This window comes from Bufo bufo, chromosome 3, assembly GCF_905171765.1.
Source record: "Bufo bufo chromosome 3, aBufBuf1.1, whole genome shotgun sequence".
Classification (NCBI taxonomy): domain Eukaryota; kingdom Metazoa; phylum Chordata; class Amphibia; order Anura; family Bufonidae; genus Bufo; species Bufo bufo.
In genome coordinates this window covers 558338706-558356628 of record NC_053391.1, presented here as the reverse complement: position 1 = coordinate 558356628, position 17923 = coordinate 558338706, and the positions used below count along the sequence as shown (strand labels likewise).

Below are 17923 nucleotides of genomic sequence, written 5' to 3'. Positions count from 1 at the left end.
AGAGCGAGAAAGAGACTTTACTGGTAAGTAATACAAAAGTCTCCTTATTTCCATTAACCTGCTAATTTGTGCAAATATTGGCCACCGCAGCAGGGTGATGCTGCCGCTCCGTGGAAATTCTGTCGGTCAATTAAATTTATCTGTGATGACAGTATCAGTTATGCAGTAGGATCCTTCCTTCACACAAGTGTGTCCCAAGCCCTCCCACCTTTGCAACAGATTATTTGTTTCTTCCTCATCTAAATACAATTACCATTTATTTATTTCCAGGTTCGTAAACAGCAGAAGGAGCATACAAACCTGATGACAGAGTATAGAAACAAGCAGCAGCAACAACAACAGAACTGTGGCATCCTTCCTGTGAGTCCAAACCAAAACTCCAGGGTGTTGACCAAAGCACCAGGTTCAATAGTCAGTGGACACGGTATACAACCGCCATCATCTTTGCCACACAACCAGCTTGTCGCACAAGCTGCAAATCTACGTGGCCTACAGCCAGGTTTAGCCATGCAAACACAACATGGTGCTTCTTATGTGAAGTCACTACCCCAGCAGCAGCATCAAGCTCAGGGAAATAATGCAGTCCTTCCTGGAACCTCTGGCGGTTTTTATTCAACTCCTCAGGCCCTGCAGGGTCTAACTCCGGAGCAAAGGATGATTCAAGAACGTCAACTTCAGCAACAGAGATTGCAGTTAGTGCAGAAACAGCAGCAACAACATCAGAATTTTCCACTTTCCCCTCAGAGCAACTTATCCCAAGCAATTTTGACCAAGCAGCATGGGTTAATTGGAAACTCGCATGGACTGGTAGTACAACAGTCTCCCTCCCAAGTTCCTCAGACTGTTATGGGTCATCCTCAGTCTTCTGCTTTACTGCATCACACAGCCCAGCAAAGACATATTTTAATTGGTCAGCAACCGCAAAGAGTTTTGGGTCCATCTCCAGTGGCGCAACAAAATGTTGTAGGGCCTCACCTTGTGTTGTCACAACCTCAGCAAAATTTGATTGGAGTGACACATCTCCAACAGCAGACAGTGTTAAGTCAAGCCGGAAGTACATTAGGGCAACAGACTGTAACAGGGCAAACCCTGTCTGCAACTTTAAGCCTATCTGGTCATCCTCAAAATATTCACACGCAACAAAACATGAATAGCAAGGATGGAGACCTGAGTGAGGGCTCACTACGTCATGAAAGCACAGAAATTCAAGGACAGCAACAAGGTGTTCAACAGGCAAATAGCAGCCCAGGAACACGAGAACCCATTGATCAGCGGCCTCTGGAACAGCGGAGTCATTCAATTGGCCCCGTGAACCAAGAAACTAATTTGCAAGCTCCACTAATGGCAGAGGACAGCCAAAAGTTAAATCAGTCTTCTGATCAAGAACATGCGCTATATGATTCAATCAGTCCACTGCAGCCATCTGTAAGACAGCAGCACCATGGTATTTTGTCTCCACAACCGGGTGTGCAGAGTCTTGGGGCCCAGCTAAGGCCAGATCAAGTGCAAAACACTACTCCGAATCCTCTCCATCAAGATAACCCTCACACTTCTGCTGCCCCATCACAGCAACCAAATCTGGTCCAGGTACAGAGGATTGTAGGTCAAAGTCCAATACAGATGCAGGGTAATGAACCGGCCAAAGATAATTTGGGACAGCACCTACCTAATACATTAGGGCAACAGAGACCATCAGCTCCATATGCCTCTAACCTGATGGCATTACAAAACACCCAGCTCATGGCTCACATAAGAGCTCAGCTTCAGGGAATTATTGCAAAGAATCCACAGTTGCGTCATTTAACGCCCCAACAACAGCAGCAATTACAGGCAATTCTTATACAGAGACATCAGCAAGCTCAGAGCCAAGCTCTTAGACAGGCTACGAGTCAGGATCCATTGCAATCTGCCCAGTCCAATTCTTCAGGTCCAAATGGTGCTGCTGGAAATCAGGCACCCCTAGGAGGGGGTTTCCAAGTTCGACAGGGAGTAACTGAACAAGCGCCTTTTGTCGAAGAAAATTCTACTGCAGCTATACAGAATGTTAAACTAGAAACCACGGTAGAAACACCGCAAGCTTCTGAACTTGATCAGAACTCCTTGTTAAAATCTCCAGGGGGAAGATATACTAGTCAGCATCAGGAGACTGCTTCAGGCCAACAATCTCAGACGACTTCAGGCGTAAGACTTATGACCCACCAACCTCCACCTCAGTATAGATTGCCTCAGCTAGTATCATCAGCTCACCAACAGGCACTACAGTATCAAATGCAGCAGCAAGCACATCAGCAGCTGCAGCAGCCTCAGCAAAATCAGCAGGTGCAGTTGGGGCAGACACAACAGGGTCAGTCTGTTCAGCTGCCACAAGCCCAGCAAATACAGCAGGTGCAGGCACAACAGATACCACAAGTACAACAAATTCAGTTACAACAGCCTCTTCAAAGTCAACAACAGCTGCAGCAAATGCAACAGTCCAAACAGCAAGTACAGCAGTTGTCTCAGCCTCAGCTAGTACAACATCAAATACAGCAGGTACCACAACAGCTCCAGCAAGCACGGCAGCAGCAGCAACTGCATGTGACTCAGCAACAACTACATCAAAAGCAAATGACGCAAGTTCAACATCAGTTGCAAGCACAGCCATTGCAGCAAACAGCTATGCCGCAGCAGACCCAGGCTCTGCAACAGACACCACAACAACAGTTAAACTTGGCTCAACAGCAACAATTGACTCAGCAGTTACAGCACCTGCAGCAACAGCTACAGCAGTTACAGCAGACTCGGCAGCAGCTTCAACAATTACAGCAGTCTCCTCAGCAACTCCAGCAGTTGCAGCTGGTACAGCAACAGCTGCAGCAAACACAACAGCAACTACAACAGTTACAAAAACAACTGCAGCAAACGCAACAGCAGCGTCAGTCTGTCCAGCAGTTGCAGCAAATTCAACAGGTGATGCATACTCAGCAGCAGCAACAAATCAGCCAGTTGACACAGCAGCAGCTCCAACAACTGCAGCAAGCTCAACAGAAACAGCAACTCCAACAGTTACAGCAGTCTCAGCAGCAACTTCATCCGTTGCAGCAGGCTCCACAACAGCAGCATCAGTTGCAGCAGGCTCCACAACAACAGCATCAGTTGCAGCAGGCTCCACAACAACAGCATCAGTTGCAGCAGGCTCCACAACAACAGCATCAGTTGCAGCAGGCTCCACAACAACAGCATCAGTTGCAGCAGGCTCCACAACAACAGCATCAGTTGCAGCAGGCTCCACAACAACAGCATCAGTTGCAGCAGGCTCCACAACAACAGCATCAGTTGTTGCAGCAGGCTCCACAACAACAGCATCAGTTGTTGCAGCAGGCTCCACAACAACAGCATCAGTTGTTGCAGCAGGCTCCACAACAACAGCATCAGTTGTTGCAGCAGGCTCCACAGCAGTTGCAGCAGGCTCCACAGCAGCAGTTGCAGCAGGCTCCGCAGTTGCAGCAGGCTCCACAACAGCAGCAGCAGTTGCAGCAGGCTCCCCAGCAACAGCAGACTCAGCAGCACCTCCAGCAGTTGCAGCAGACTCAGCAGTTGCAGCAGACTCAACAGCAGCAGCTTCAGCAGCTGCAGCAGGCCCAGCAACAACAACAGCAGCTGCAGCAGGCCCAGCAACAACAACAGCAGCAGCAGCTGCAGCAGGCCCAGCAACAGCAGCTGCAGCAGGCCCAGCAACAACAGCAGCTGCAGCAGGCCCAGCAACAACAGCAGCTGCAGCAGGCCCAGCAACAACAGCAGCTGCAGCAGGCCCAGCAACAACAGCAGCTGCAGCAGCAGGCACAACAACAGCAGCTGCAGCAGGCACAACAACAACAGCAGCTTCAGCAGGCCCAACAGCAGCTTCAGCTGCATCCAACACAACAGCTCCAGCAGCAGTTGCATCCAACACAGCAACAGCTCCAGCAGTTGCAGCAGACTCAGCAGCAGCCTTCGCAACAGCAGTTGCAGCAGACTCAGCAGCAGCCTTTGCAACAGCAGCAGTTACAGCAGACTCAGCAGCAGCCTTTGCAACAACAGCAGACGCAGCAGCCTTTGCAACAGCAGCAGCTCCAGCAGTTGCAGCAGACGCAGCAGCCTTTGCAACAGACTCAGCAGCAGCTACAGCAGACTCAGCAGCAGTTGCAGCAGACTCAGCTACAGCAGTTGCAGCAGCAGCCTTCGCAGCAGCTCCAGCAGCCTTCACAACAGCAGCAGCTCCAGCAGTTGCAGCAGCAGCCTTCGCAGCAGTTGCAGCAGCAGCTCCAGCAGTTGCAGCAGCAGCCTTTGCAACAGCAGCAGTTGCAGCAGACTCAGCAACAGCAGCAGACTCAGCAACAGCAGCAGTTGCAGCAGACTCAGCAACAGCAGCAGTTGCAGCAGACTCAGCAACTGCAGCAGACTCAGCAGCAGTTGCAGCAGACTCAGCAACAGCAGCAGTTGCAGCAGACTCAGCAGCAGTTGCAGCAGACTCAGCAACAGCTGCCACAGACACTGCAACAGATGCAGCAAACTCAACAGCAACTCCAGCAGTTGCAGCAAAGCCAACAACATCAGAATCAGCATCGGGCACAGCAGCATCTTCAACTACAGCAGGCACAGCAACTTCAGCAGTTGCAACAGTCACAACAGCAACAGTTTCCTCAGCTGCAGCAGTCACCACAGACGCAGCAACATCAGTTGCAAAATGTCCAAGTGCAACTCCAACAGCAAGCTCATCAACTGCCTCAAACACAGCAGCTGCAACTTTTGCAACAGGCACAGCAACAGCAGATACAGCTGTTACAATCGCAGCAACAGCTGCAGCATTTGCAGCAAAAACAGCAGCAGCTGCAGACAGTTCAGCAAACACAGCCATCTATAGAGACCCAGCAACAATTACAGCAGATACAGCAACAATTACAGCAAACACAGCAGCATCAACAGATGCAGTTGTTACAGACACAACACCAGATTTTGCAGCAAACACAGTTAACAAAACAGCAAGTGAAGCAGTCACAGGGGCCGCATGCGCAGCAGACAGTGTCTCAGGTACAACAACATTTACACATTAGTCAAGCAAGAGTCCAACAATCACCACAAATGGAAAACTTAAATCAACAAAATGAAGTACACCAGAGCCAGAGTGGATCACCATCGCTTAGCCATCCTCAAATGCCACAAAAACCAGAACAGGAGAAGCAGGAATCTTCACATCCTGGGAACCCAGAGACAAATGAACACATTGACCAATCTCAGGATTCAAAAGAGACTGATCAAGCTACCCACCAAAAGGAACCCATTCTGACGCAGCAGACTCAGTCGGTACAGCTGCAAGCAGGTCAACAGTCATTATCCTCTTTCCAAGTGATGCCACAGCAGGGTCCTGCTCAGCCACACTTGCAGCAAATTCACCAGACACAGCAAGTTCTCCAGCAGACGCAACACGTGAGTTCTCAGTCACAAGCAGTGCAGCAAGGACATCAGCCACAAACTCAAGTGTTGCAGCCGTGTCAGCAAGTGCAGCCAACCAATCTGCAGCAACAAATGCAGCCCAGCAGAAATAAAGCACAAATGCAGCTGCAACATGTGCAAGTAGCTCAGCAAATCCAACGTATGCCCACACAAAATTCACAACTGATTCAGCAGATGGCGCATCAACATAACCAAATACAACAGATACAGTTAAAACAAATGCATCAGAAACAAGCTGTTCAGATACACCTGCAACAAACACAACCGCAGGCGGCCACCCAGCAATCCTTTGACGCAAAAACTCAGTTGGCGCAAAATTTAGCTCAGATGCCGCAACAGAATATCCAACAGCAGTCGCCTCAGGTTCAGCCGCAGCAGATGTCACAATTAAAACAGAGTCCCTTGCAGCATCACAAACAGCTTCAACCTCATCAGATTCAGCAAGTGCAGCAAATTCTGCAGCTGAAGCAACAAATGCTCAATCAGCCACCACAGAAACAGCTTCAGTTACAACAGCAGCTTCAGATGCATATACAGCAATTACGCCAGCAACAAGCGCAGCTGCAGCTGGGGACTCTACAGGAACCAAAGAAAGAGACTCCTGAAACCTCGGCTACGTGTCCTTTTACTGCGGCAACCTCACAAATAGAAAGTCAAAACGCATCCGTCAGTGAGCATGGAAATGCTACAGAGTCTGGTGGGGATCCAAAGGCTGCCCAACACAACTTGGCACCAAGATCAACAGAAGACTCTGATTTACCAGCTACTACCCCAGTTGAATTTGCTCAGGGTGAGAAAACTGCCGACGTTAACAATTCTGATAATACATCAGATGAGCCACTAAATCCTGTAGAGGGATCAAAAGACATTGAAGCTGTTGTTGAGGTTGGTAGCAAGTCTTGCCCCAATGAATCTGGAGAACCTTCCTCCCAGGAGGAGGGCATGAAAGTTGATCAGGCTGTTCAAGACGACAAAACTGGTCCTGTTGATTCTCTTGAGAATGGAGAAGGGGTTCAGGTATCCAAGCTTACTGAAGGGTCTGTGGATGAGAGTGTTTCTGGCAGCGAGGACATAAAATGTGAGGCAAATAGTGAGCCACAAAGTATTGCAGCCAAAGGAGAAGCCGGACATCTCCTCCTGCAGAAACTGCTGCGTGCAAAGACGGTGCAGCTTGCATCACAGCGCTCCTCCGATGGCATTCATGCGGACATAAATGGACACATTGACAATAAGTTGACTGTTCTGGAGCAGAAACTACAAACTGCACCTTGTATTAAAGAGGTATGTTTCACTTTTTTTTTAACATTATTTTAAGGAATGTCTCATTCATGTTCATTTTGGATATGGTCTACATAGATGGGGCCATACTGATTTAAAAAACATATATAAAAAGAGAATGCATCACTGAAATGTTTTCTGCCAGTTAAAACCAGACACATCCTTTTTTCCAATTTATTTTAGGATTTTAGATAATAATATTATTATTATAAAAAAATATATATATAAAAAAAAATAATATATATATATATATATATATATATCAGAAAAAATGGCCATCAGATCTCCCTACCCCCACACTGCGCAGGCGCGGAGATTGGATGGCTGTTCTGTAGTTAGCCGCGCTTGCGCACTGGGCCGTAATCTTTTCCTACCCTAAGGCTGGTGAGGCTCTCCGGCGCATGGGCAATGTCCCGGTGTCCAGCTGAACTCCGCTGTGAGATTTCCCTAAACCGTCGTTTTGAGCATGCGCAGATTGGCACAACTCCGGCACGCCTCCTCACGTCATTTCCGGTGCGACCGGAAGTTACGAGGTAGGGAAATCTCACGAAGTAGGGTAATGTAACGTTACATCGGCATTTTCAAGGAATATTTCTGTCATCAGTCCTACCAGTCTATATGCCCGGTAGGGTAGGGTTGAACTGGGTGACAGCCTCTTTAAACAAGACTTCCAAAAATAGCTGAGTGCACTGCTTGGCTATTTTCAGCACTCCCATAGAGATGGATAGAGGGTGGCCTCGAGACAATCACCTATTGGGATTGGTGGATTTTGTGTTATCTATACACAGAGGTGCTGTCATTCTAATCCTGCCTGTAATGATAAGCAAATAACTGCAGTAAAGTGATCTGTACTGACCAAGAAGTGGCTCTGATTATTAGGTATAGTGGCCATTGTAAAAATTGCAGGATTTTATGGTTTTTGTTTTAAATATAGATATTGACATGGGAAAGAAAATAACTAAAAAATAAATTCTTAAATGTTTTACTTAGATGTGATTTAAACAATAGGTCACTTTTTGCTGACGTTCCCTTTACGTTTTTGAAATTTTGTTGACCAGTCACAAGGTATATAATTATCCATTCATAACGCGTGAACTGTGCGTTCATACATTTCCAATTGATTATTTTTTTTGGCCAAGGTTTACTCATTTACAGTTTAATAGCTGATGTGGTTTTGTCACCATGTTCAGACTCCATATCAGGGCACCTCTTGATCTTCTGCCGTAGGGTATATTGATGTGCCACCCCCGCACAACTACTTGTAGGGAAAGACGCTTAGCTCTCATTTGTTTAGGCTGGTTTCAGACCTGAGCGTTTTACAGCACGTTCCAATGCGCTGTAAAGCGCTCAACAGGCAAAAACCAATGTTTCCCTATGGGCATGGTTCTCACCTGAGCGTTTTACAGCGCGTACGAACGCGCTGTAAAATGCCCTACGCCTCAAGAAGTACAGGAGCTTCTTTGGGGCGTATTGTCGCGCGTTCCCACCCATAGACTTCAGCGGGAACGCGCCTAAATGGGCGTTTGCTTGTTTCTGCACATTAAAAACGCCTGATACAAACGCCCGATTAAAAACGCCTGTAAAAAGTGCATATCTAATACGCTCAGGTCTGAACCCAGCCTTACAGGTACTGGTGGTAATTCAGATTAGTCATGTGTCTTTTAGTACTTCTTCGATCCTCAACCCTGAAAACACGCACCAAGATTACGCCAACACAGTATGGCACCTTCTTAATGCAGCCTTTTTGGATTAAAAGTGTTTTCCATGACTTTACTACTGATGACCAATCCTCAGTGCAGGTCATCAGTATCTGATCGGTGGAGATCCAAAACCCAGGACCCCCGCCGGTCAGCTGTTTGAGAAGGCTCCAGCGTTCCTGTGCTTCTCACTGCTTTTCCTAGGTCAGTGACGACACGTTCATCAGTCACGTGGCCTAGGTGCAGCTCAGCCCCATATAAGTGAATGGGACTGAGCGCGATACCAAGCAGACCCACTATACAATGTACCTTGCTTCTTCAGAGGATAGGTTATCGGTATAAAACTCCTGGAAAAACCCTTTAAGGAGGTGTATGGAACTGTACCACTCTTGTTGTCCTAAGAAGGTATTGTATGAAGGAACAGACTCTGTTTTCAGGTGGAAGATGTCAGAGGGAGCACTAAAGACACATGAAGGCAGGAGCCATGTTCATGAGATGCAAACTGCCTCTGCTCAACAGCCTTTGACCCTGGATTAGGAGGAAATAGTCATCCAGAAGCTGTTGGGTGTGAGTAGCCTGCAGTACATCTCCCTTCTAATTGCAGCTAAAAGCTGTGTGCACAGAGCTTTTCTATGTGCTGTGTATTACTCATGTAATTACATATTTAAGCCCCGTCACCCAACCACGGTTCTATGTAGCCCTGATTGTTTTTATTATGGCTGGAGGTTCAGCCGCAACAGGTAGAGTGCCAGTCTTCATTGGTTTGTGTATTTCAAAATTGGGTCACCTATAACTACTCTTTTGGTTTTTAATTTATTTATTTTTCTTCAGGATATCTGTTCAAAAAAGACTGTACCCAAACCAAAACGGGCGCAGAAAACCAACGAGAAGGTACCAAACTCCCGCAAAAAGATTCGCAGGGAGGACAGCCTAAAATCACCAGAAGCAATTGTGAAACAGCTCAAGCAGGTATTTCCCTTTTTACTTGCTTTGTAGACGAGTACATAGGTTTATCGTCTTCATTATCCAGGGTTATTGGGCAGCGGTGTGCCAAGCCTGTACAGTGGATGTAAAAAGCCTGCGCACCCCTGTTAAAACTCAATCATTTCAGAACTCTTTCCATCTTTGTCCCCTACAATCTGTACACTTCAATTGAAAAACAAACTGAAATCTTGTAGTGTGTAATAAAGAACTAAAATACTGATTGCATAAATATTCACACCCTTAACACTTCAGAGTTTGTTTTTTTTTCTCACTCCCTGCCTTTCCGGAACCATAACTTTATTTTTTTTATTTTTTTTCATTCACATATAAGGGCTTGCTTTTTGTGGGACAAGTTGTACTCTCTAATTCCACCTTTGAACCCCTTCCCGACCAGTGCCGTAATAGTACGGCGCTGGCCAGGTCTTTAAAGATGGCGCCCGCTCCTGAGCTCTGCGGGCGCTATAGCAGTAATGCCGATCACGGACATTTAACCCCTCAGATGCCGTGGTCAATCCTGACCACGGCATCTGAGCGCACTGAAAACCGAAAGCACACGCTCCCGGTGGTGCTCCGGCTTCCCCGAGCGTCGATTGTAGGAGCCGTAGCTTGCGTGCAGCAGCCCCTGTCTTTGTGAATGACAGGAGGCTGCTGCATAATATGGAGCCTTTGCCTGTAATAGGACTCCATAGGAAACAAGCAATTTTCTCATAGACTCCAATGTTAGGGAACAATAAAAAAAAAAGTGTAAAAAAAAAAACAAAACAAAAATAAACATAAAAATTCAAATCACCCTTTTCCCAAAATAAAAGAACTAAAAAAAAAGAAAAAAAAAAAACACATCATGGGTGTCGTAATGTGCGAAAACGCCCATAGTATAAAAATATTTCTCGTACATTCCATTGGGGGACACAGACCATGGGTATAGCCTAGGTCATTACTAGGAGGAGACACGATGCAAATAAAAAAAAAAAAAGCTCCTCCTCCCCGGGCTATACCCCCATGCTCCACCGGGAGGACCCCAGTCTTGCTTAGTGTCGGATAAGGAGGTGACATTTTCGACTCTACTCCCGTTTACTTTTTTCAGCAGGGTCGCAATTTTGCTTCCCTGGTCTCTCGGTGGAGCAAGCGCCGGGGTAGAACTGACGTCCCCAGCTACCTCCCACCCCCCTCAGAAGTTAAGTGGAACCGGGCTCGACCTGCAGCTCCGGCGGCCTAACAGATTCGGGGTCACCTTCCTGCCCTCCTCCAGATCACTGCCACTCCTTGTGCCAGCTGACTGAGAGGTGACCTCCGCTGGTGTGGATCTGAGGGTGAAGACTGCAGGACGCAGATAAGTACACTACCTTCCCTGTCTCCCAGTGTGACACTTAGGGCCGCTTGGTGGGTGGTTTGAACGGGGGAAGGTTCCCTGTCTGGGGCAATCGCTATCGGAAGCGGCAACTTCCTCGGCTCTCCCTCAGCGGTGTCTAGGGGGTGGGCCCTCCTACCCTTCCGGCGGCCGCGTCTGTTATTTTTCATATTTCCCGCGCGCACGCAGGTTTCGTGCCTCCTGACGTGATTTGTGGGAGGTGCCCTATTCTTCTGCTCCGCACTTCCGGCTCAGCGCTCTCCATACGCGGCTGCTCCTGGCTTCACTCTATCGCGGTAGGATAGTTATTGTCTTGCGTGCTGCAGGAACAGTAGGAGACCGTGGCCCCTTCCTTTGCAGGGATTGCCGCCATCATGGTGAAACCTGGGTACTTAAATCCAGAAGTTTTCGAGGACATCTGTCTGCCTTTCTTCATGTTTCCCGCGCGCGCGAATTTTTTGCGTGATTATTTCGCCATTTTTTTACCGCAAATTTTGGGCGCGAATTTTTCGCGCAATCTGTGACGTGACTGAGGCTCTTCCACTTTGCCTCAGCGCTTCTCCACGCTTGGCTGCTACTCTAGCTCCTCACAGGTCACAGTAGGACAGATAGTGTTCCGCAAAACTGTAGGAGACCCTGACTCCGGTATTGCCGCCGTCAGTGGTCTTCTCCTCCTATGGTCGACCCGCCGGTGGCCAGATTGGCTAAGAATTCGGCAATACCAGTCCTGGATGGGTTCTCCCTACAGGACTCCGTTGATAGGCGTTTGGACTCTTTCCAAAGCCATCTTCACTCTGGCAGGCACTGGTCTGCGGCCCGCGTTCGCCTCGGCCTGGGTAGCCAGGGCCCTTTCGGTGTGGTTGCAGTGCCATCATCAGGACATCGCAGAGTAGGATACCTCTGCGGACACCATGAGCTTTGTCCTCCAGATGTCCAAGCGACAATATTTCTTTGTGAGGCCTCATTGGACTTCAGCACTCTCTTTGCGCGGATTTCGGCCCTCTCGGTCATGCAGCGCAGGGAGGTCTGGTTGAAGGTCTGGTTGAAGGTCTGGGACGCCGACGCTTCCTCCAAGCGCTCCCTCACTAATCTCCCCTTTGCGGGCTCCAGGCCCTTCGGTGCTACGCTGGAAGAGGTTATCTCTGACGCTACGGGGGGCAAGAGCACACACCTGCCCCAATCTAGATCCAAGCGCGCCTTCAGAGCTCGCCCGTTGGCTCTAGAAACCAGTCCTTTCGAGACAGCCCCCTCCTCCGGTGGCTCTCAGGACTCCCGCAAGAAGCCTTCCTTTACACCTCAGCCTCCCTGGCGTCCGCAAACACAATTCCAGGGGAGTTCTGCCCGCCCCGCGGCTCACAAGCAGTTCTCTGCCTGAAGGGGCACCCCCACCGCCTGCAGTGGGGGGGCCGTCTGCTCTCCTTTCAGCAGGTCTGGAGAGCTCACGTTCGAGACGCCTGGACGCTGAAAATTGTAACTTCTGGTTACAAGAGAGAATTCGCTTCCAGACCTCCGGAACATTTCTTCCCTTCTCTGGTTCCGGGTGATCCGGCCCGAGCCTCGGCCCTTTTACAAGTGGTCTCTTCCCTTCTGGTCCGGGGAGTAGTTGCCCCAGTTCCTCTGGAGGAACAGGGTACAGGATTCTACTCTAATCTCTTTGTGGTGCCAAAGAAGGAGGGATCTGTACGTCTGGTCCTAGACCTGAAGCTCTTTAACAAGTCCCGTCGGGTGCGGAGGTTCCGGATGGAATCCCTCCGCTCCGTTATTGCTTCTTTTCTTCCAGGGGAGTTCCTCACGTCAGTGGACACCCGGGACGCCTATCTGCATGTCCCTATCGCAGAATCTCACCACAGATTCCTGCGCTTCGCCATTGGCCGCCGTCATTATCTTTGGTGCCCTACCTGGACAACATACTGATAAAGGCCTGCAGCAGTTCGGCTGGCTGATCAGCTTCCCGAAGTCCTCTCGCCAACCTGCCCAGAGGGTGACCTTCCTGGGGATGATTCTGGACACCACTGCAGCCCAGGTATTCCTTCCGGATTACAAGTTCTCTCGGATACGGGAGTCTGTGTCTCGCCTTCTGCATTCTCCGTTGTATCTCCATCAGGGAGTGCATGCAGGTTCTGGGGCTTATGTTGGCCTCCTTCGAGCCTGTTCCCTTTGCCCAGTTTCACACTCTGCCTCTGCGACAGGCGATCCTGTCCTTCTGGGACAGGACATCGAGGGGTCTGGACTCTCAGATCCGCCTACCGCCTTGGGTTCGCATGGGACTCCCGTGGTGGCTGTCCCCTCAGAATCTGGCTTCCGGGAGATCCTTCCTCCCAATCTCCGATGCTAGTCTCCGGGGTTGGGGTGGCTTTTTCCGGGCTCGGATGGTTCAGAGGGTGGGTCAGAAGTGAAAGCCCGCCTTCTGATCAACATACTGGAGCTCAGAGTAATTTTTCTCTCTGTCTCATTGGACCCCCCTCTTGGCAGGTCTCCTGATAAGGGTCCAGTCGGACAATGCCACAGCTGTGGCCTACATCAATCTTCAGGGTGGAACCCGCAGCCGGACAGGTGATGCAAGAGGTGAAAAGAATCCTCCAGTGAGCGGAAGCTCATGTTTCAATATGGTCTGCAGTGTACATCCCAGGGGTCGAAAACTGGACGGCAGACTTTCTCAGCCGCAACAGGGTGGATCCGGGAGAGTGGTCTCTGCATCAGGACGTATTCGAGGACATCTGTCGCCGTTGGGGCCGCCCGGACGTAGACCTGGTGGCGTCCAGGCTCAACAACGAGGTTCTTGGGCCGAGCTCGGGATCCTGAGGCATACGGGGTGGACGTTCTGGTGTCTCCGTGGCGAGACTTCGCGCTCCTCTGTCTTCCCACCACTGCCTCACTCCCAAAGGTTCTTCGCAGGGTCGCAGCGGAAGGGTTCTCGACCATAATCATCGCCCCCCGATTGGCCTCGCCGCGCCTGATTCTCGGAAGGCACTCAGATGCTGGCAGACATTCCCTGGCCTCTTCCTCTCAGGGAGGACCGACTGTCTCAAGGACCGCTCTTCCACCGGATTTTACAGCCGCTTCGTTTAACGGCGTGGCTGTTGTGACCTCCATCTTGAAGTAGAGGGGCTTCTCAGACTGTCTTGAAGTCCATGATAAGAGCCAGGAGACCAGCTTCCTCCCGGATATACTATCCTACCTGGAAGGCCTTTCTTGCCTTTTTGCGAGAAGTTAGGTGTTTTTTCACTTAGTTTCTTCGTTCAGGTGATCCTCTCTTCTCTCCAGTCGGGTCTTGAGATGGGAATGTCCCTGAGCTCTCTGAAGGGTCAGGTCTCTGCTCTGGCCATTTTCTTTCAGCGGTCTCTGTCTCTGCTCGGTCCGGTGAGGACCTTCCTACTGGGGGTGGCGCATTCGGTCCTTCCCTTTGTTCCTCTCCTGCCCCCCCCCCTGGGATCTGGACCTGGTCCCGCCTTCTCTACAGGCGGCTCCTTTGAGCCCCTGAGGGACATTTCCCTGAGTCTTCTAACCTGGAAGGTGGTCTTTTGGTGGTCATCACCTCTTTCTGGAGGGTATCGGAGCTGGGCGCCCTTTCCTCCAAGGGACCCTTTTTGGTCTTCCATAAGGATAGGGTGGTACTGCCCCCAGTCTCTTCTTTTTTTTGCCCAGCTCTGGAGAACCCCAAGGAGCGCTCTCTCCATTCTATGGATGTTGTCCGTGCTTTGCGGGTGTACCTGTCGGTTACTGCCCCATTTCGCTGCTCGGACTCCCTTTTTGTGGTTCCCGAGGGTCCTCGTGAGGGTCTGGCGGCCTCCAAGGTCACTGTGGCTCGGTGGATTCGGTCGACTATTGCCATGGCCTATCGGTCCCGGGGTAGGGTTTCCCCTAGCGGGGGTTACCGCGCACTCCACCAGGGCGGTGGGGGGCCTCCTGGGCTAGGCGCAATCGAGCCTCTACATCACAACTTTGTAAGGCGGCCACCTGGTCATCCTTACATACCTTTACCAAGTTCTACCAGCCGCACTCTCTGGCGTCGGCTGATGCTGCCATAGGGCGCAAGGTATTGCAGGCTATGGTTCCTGTTTAACCGTTGGACGTTTCCCTCTGGAGGTGTTGGTCTTCCCACCCCATGGACTGCTCTAGGACGTCCCATGGTCTGTGTCCCCTAATGGAATGGGCGAGAAAAGGAGATTTTTTGTGAAACTCACCTGTAAAATCTTTTTCTCGTCTTTTCCATTGGGGGACACAGCTCCCACCCATTCTTGTCTGTTACAGGAGGGGTTGGTTCTATTCTATTGGGACCTTATGGTTTACGGCCAGATGGCGGTATTCCTCGGTTCTGTTTTCTTTGTTAATATTTGGTTTTTGTCTCCTTCGCCTTTTTGTTGGAGCATGGGGGTATAGCCAGTGGAGGAGGAGCTGTTTTTTCTTATTTGCATAGTGTCTCCTCCTAGTGGTGGCTTAAGCTATACCCATGGTCTGTGTCCCCCAATGGAAAAGACGAGAAAAAGATTTTACAGGTGAGTTTCACAAAAAATCTCCTTTTTAATAAATTTTTTCCAGTAACAAAGCAAGGGTTAACAGCCAACCAAAATGCTATATTTATTGCCTCGATTCTGTAGTTTGCAAAAACACCCCATATGTGGCCGTAAACTACTGTACTGGCACACAGGGAAAGGTGCTCCGTATGGTTTTTGGAAGGCAGATTTTGCTAGACTGGTTTATTTACACCATGTCCCATTTGAAGCCCCCCTGATGCACCCCTAGAGTAGAAACTCCATAAAAGTGACCCCATCTAAGAAACTACACCCCTCAAGGTATTCAAAACTGATTTTACAAACTTTGTTAACCCTTTAGGTGTTGCACAAGATTTAATTGAAAATAGAGATACAATTTCAAAATTTCACTTTTTTGGCAGATTTTCCATTTTTATATTTTTTTTTCCAGTTACAAAGCAAGGGTTAACAGCCAAACAAAACGAGAGAGAGAGAGAATCTATTTTCGGCATATAAAAGTTCCTGATCCCCGCGCATTTAGTCGAGGTGCCTGCTCAATGATTTGAGCAGGCACCTTGTTCCGATCACAGCCCACCGGGGGGCAGTGATCGGAACATGTGTCCTTAAGGGGTTAATACTGAAAAAAAAAAAACCTTGAAAAAAATTTCTTCACCATATTCCGATCCCTATAACTTTTTTGTAGCTGTGTATATGGAGCTGTGTGAGGGTTAATTTTTTGCAGGGCAATTTGTAATTTTCAATGGGGCTTGTATGATGTTGTGATCACTTTCTTATTACAAAACAGCAAGTCCGTAACTTTGACGTTTTCCATTTTGTCGTTTGCGTGGGATGAATATTTTTATATTTTAATATTACGGGTGTTTTTGCACACGGCAATGTTCATGATGTGTTTTTTTTTTTTTTCTGTATTTTTATTTGGATTTTGGGGAAAGGGGGTGATTAGAATTTTATTTTTTAAACTTAAAAAACAAAAAATAGTTCCCATAGGGAACTATAACAAGCAATCATCAGATTGCTTGTCTCATAGACTCCAATGTATTAGCATTGGAGTCTATTAGGATTACACTGTGTTCCTATGAAGCCCTGCCATCACTCAGGGGTACAGAGGCTGCTGCACACATAATCCGGCTCCCCTGATCTTCTCAAGGGGGAGCCGGTACACACCCGAAAGCGCGTGCTTGCGGATTTTTGCGTGCTCAGATGCCACGGCCACATTTGACAACGGCATCTGAGGGGTTAAATGTCTGCAATCGGCATTACCACCGGTGGCTGCTCCGGAGTAGGCACCATCTTTAAAAATCCAATGTGTGACATAATAGTACGCCACATTTCGGGAAAGGGTTAAACTAATACTTTGTTGAAGTACCCTTTGAATTTATGACGGCATTCAGCCTTTTTAAGTAGGAGTTTATCAACATGGCACATCTTGACTTGGCAATCTTTGCCCACTCTTCCTTGTAAAAGCGCTCCAAATCTGTCCGATTGAGAGGGCATCTGTGTACAGCCCTCTTCAGGTCAACCCACAGATTTTCAACTGGATTCAGGTCTGGGCTGTGGCTTGATCGTCTTCTGGTGAAGCCATTCTTTTGTTGAGGAGGTATGCTTTGGGTCAATGTCTTGCTGAAAGGTGAAATTCCTCTTCAGCTTTTTAGCAGAGACCGGAAGGGTTTGTGTCAAAAATTGACTGATAATTCCCTCCACCTAAAGCCTGCACCATGCCTCACTGTGGGTATGGTGTTCTTTTGGTGATGCACAGTGTTGGCTTTGCACCAAACATACCTTTTGGAATTCTGGCCAAAAAGTTCAACCTTGGTCTCATCAGACCAAAACACATTTTCCCACTTGCTTGCTCCATCCCCCAGTTCGGGTTGCAAGGGTTTTGTATACACTTTTTTTTTTATGTATTATTTATTACTTTTTTGGTATATCAGTTTTTATGCTGATCAGCTTTATATTTTTGCATCTTTTGTACTATTATTTTCCCTTGCACTTTAGATTGTGTTGTATTGCAATGATCAGTGGGATGGTTTATGGTAGGGTACTTATCATGGTTACCCACCTGTGTGTGTGTGTGTGTGTGTGTGTGTGTCTGTCTGCGGTTTTAAATGGTTTTATAGGAATACCCTTTGTACGGAAGGGCGAGTATGGTAGTTGAGTGACGTCCAGTTCTTGTTCATGTCACTGTTGTGCCAAACTTCACCACTTCTTGATAACCACCTTCACTGTGTTCCTTGATATATCAAATGTCTTGTATACGTTTTTTTGTACCATTCTCCTGACTGATACCTTTCAGCGGTGACATCCCTTTGATGTGTTGTAAGCTGTTTACGGACCAGGGGCGTAACTACCATAGCGGCAGACCATGTGACTGCTATGGAGCCCAGGGCAAGATGGGGTCATCAACTGTTCTAGTGGAGGTGAAAACTTGGTCAGGACTCTACCCTTTAGGCTGCGTTCACACGGGCGAGATTTCCGCGCGGGTGCAATGCGGTAGGTGAACGCATTGCACCCGCACTGAATCTGGACCCATTCATTTCAATGGGGCTGTTCAGATGAGCGATGATTTTCACGCATCACTTATGCGTTGCGTGAAAATCGCAGCATGCTCTATATTCTGCGTTTTTCACGCAACGCAGGCCCCATAGAAGTGA

The 17923-nt window shown here is 48.7% G+C and overlaps 1 protein-coding gene across 1 annotated transcript in view; it reads left to right on the top strand.

Annotated features, from left to right (window-relative positions):
• KMT2D (lysine methyltransferase 2D) overlaps positions 1-17923 on the top strand; it is a 158304-nt gene that overhangs the window by 117466 nt on the left and 22915 nt on the right. The window contains 6 exon segments of the mRNA XM_040425528.1: positions 271-3095; positions 3273-3308; positions 3498-3596; positions 3598-3755; positions 3758-6753; positions 9279-9416. Of these exon segments, the coding sequence (XP_040281462.1) occupies positions 271-3095; positions 3273-3308; positions 3498-3596; positions 3598-3755; positions 3758-6753; positions 9279-9416 (6252 nt within the window).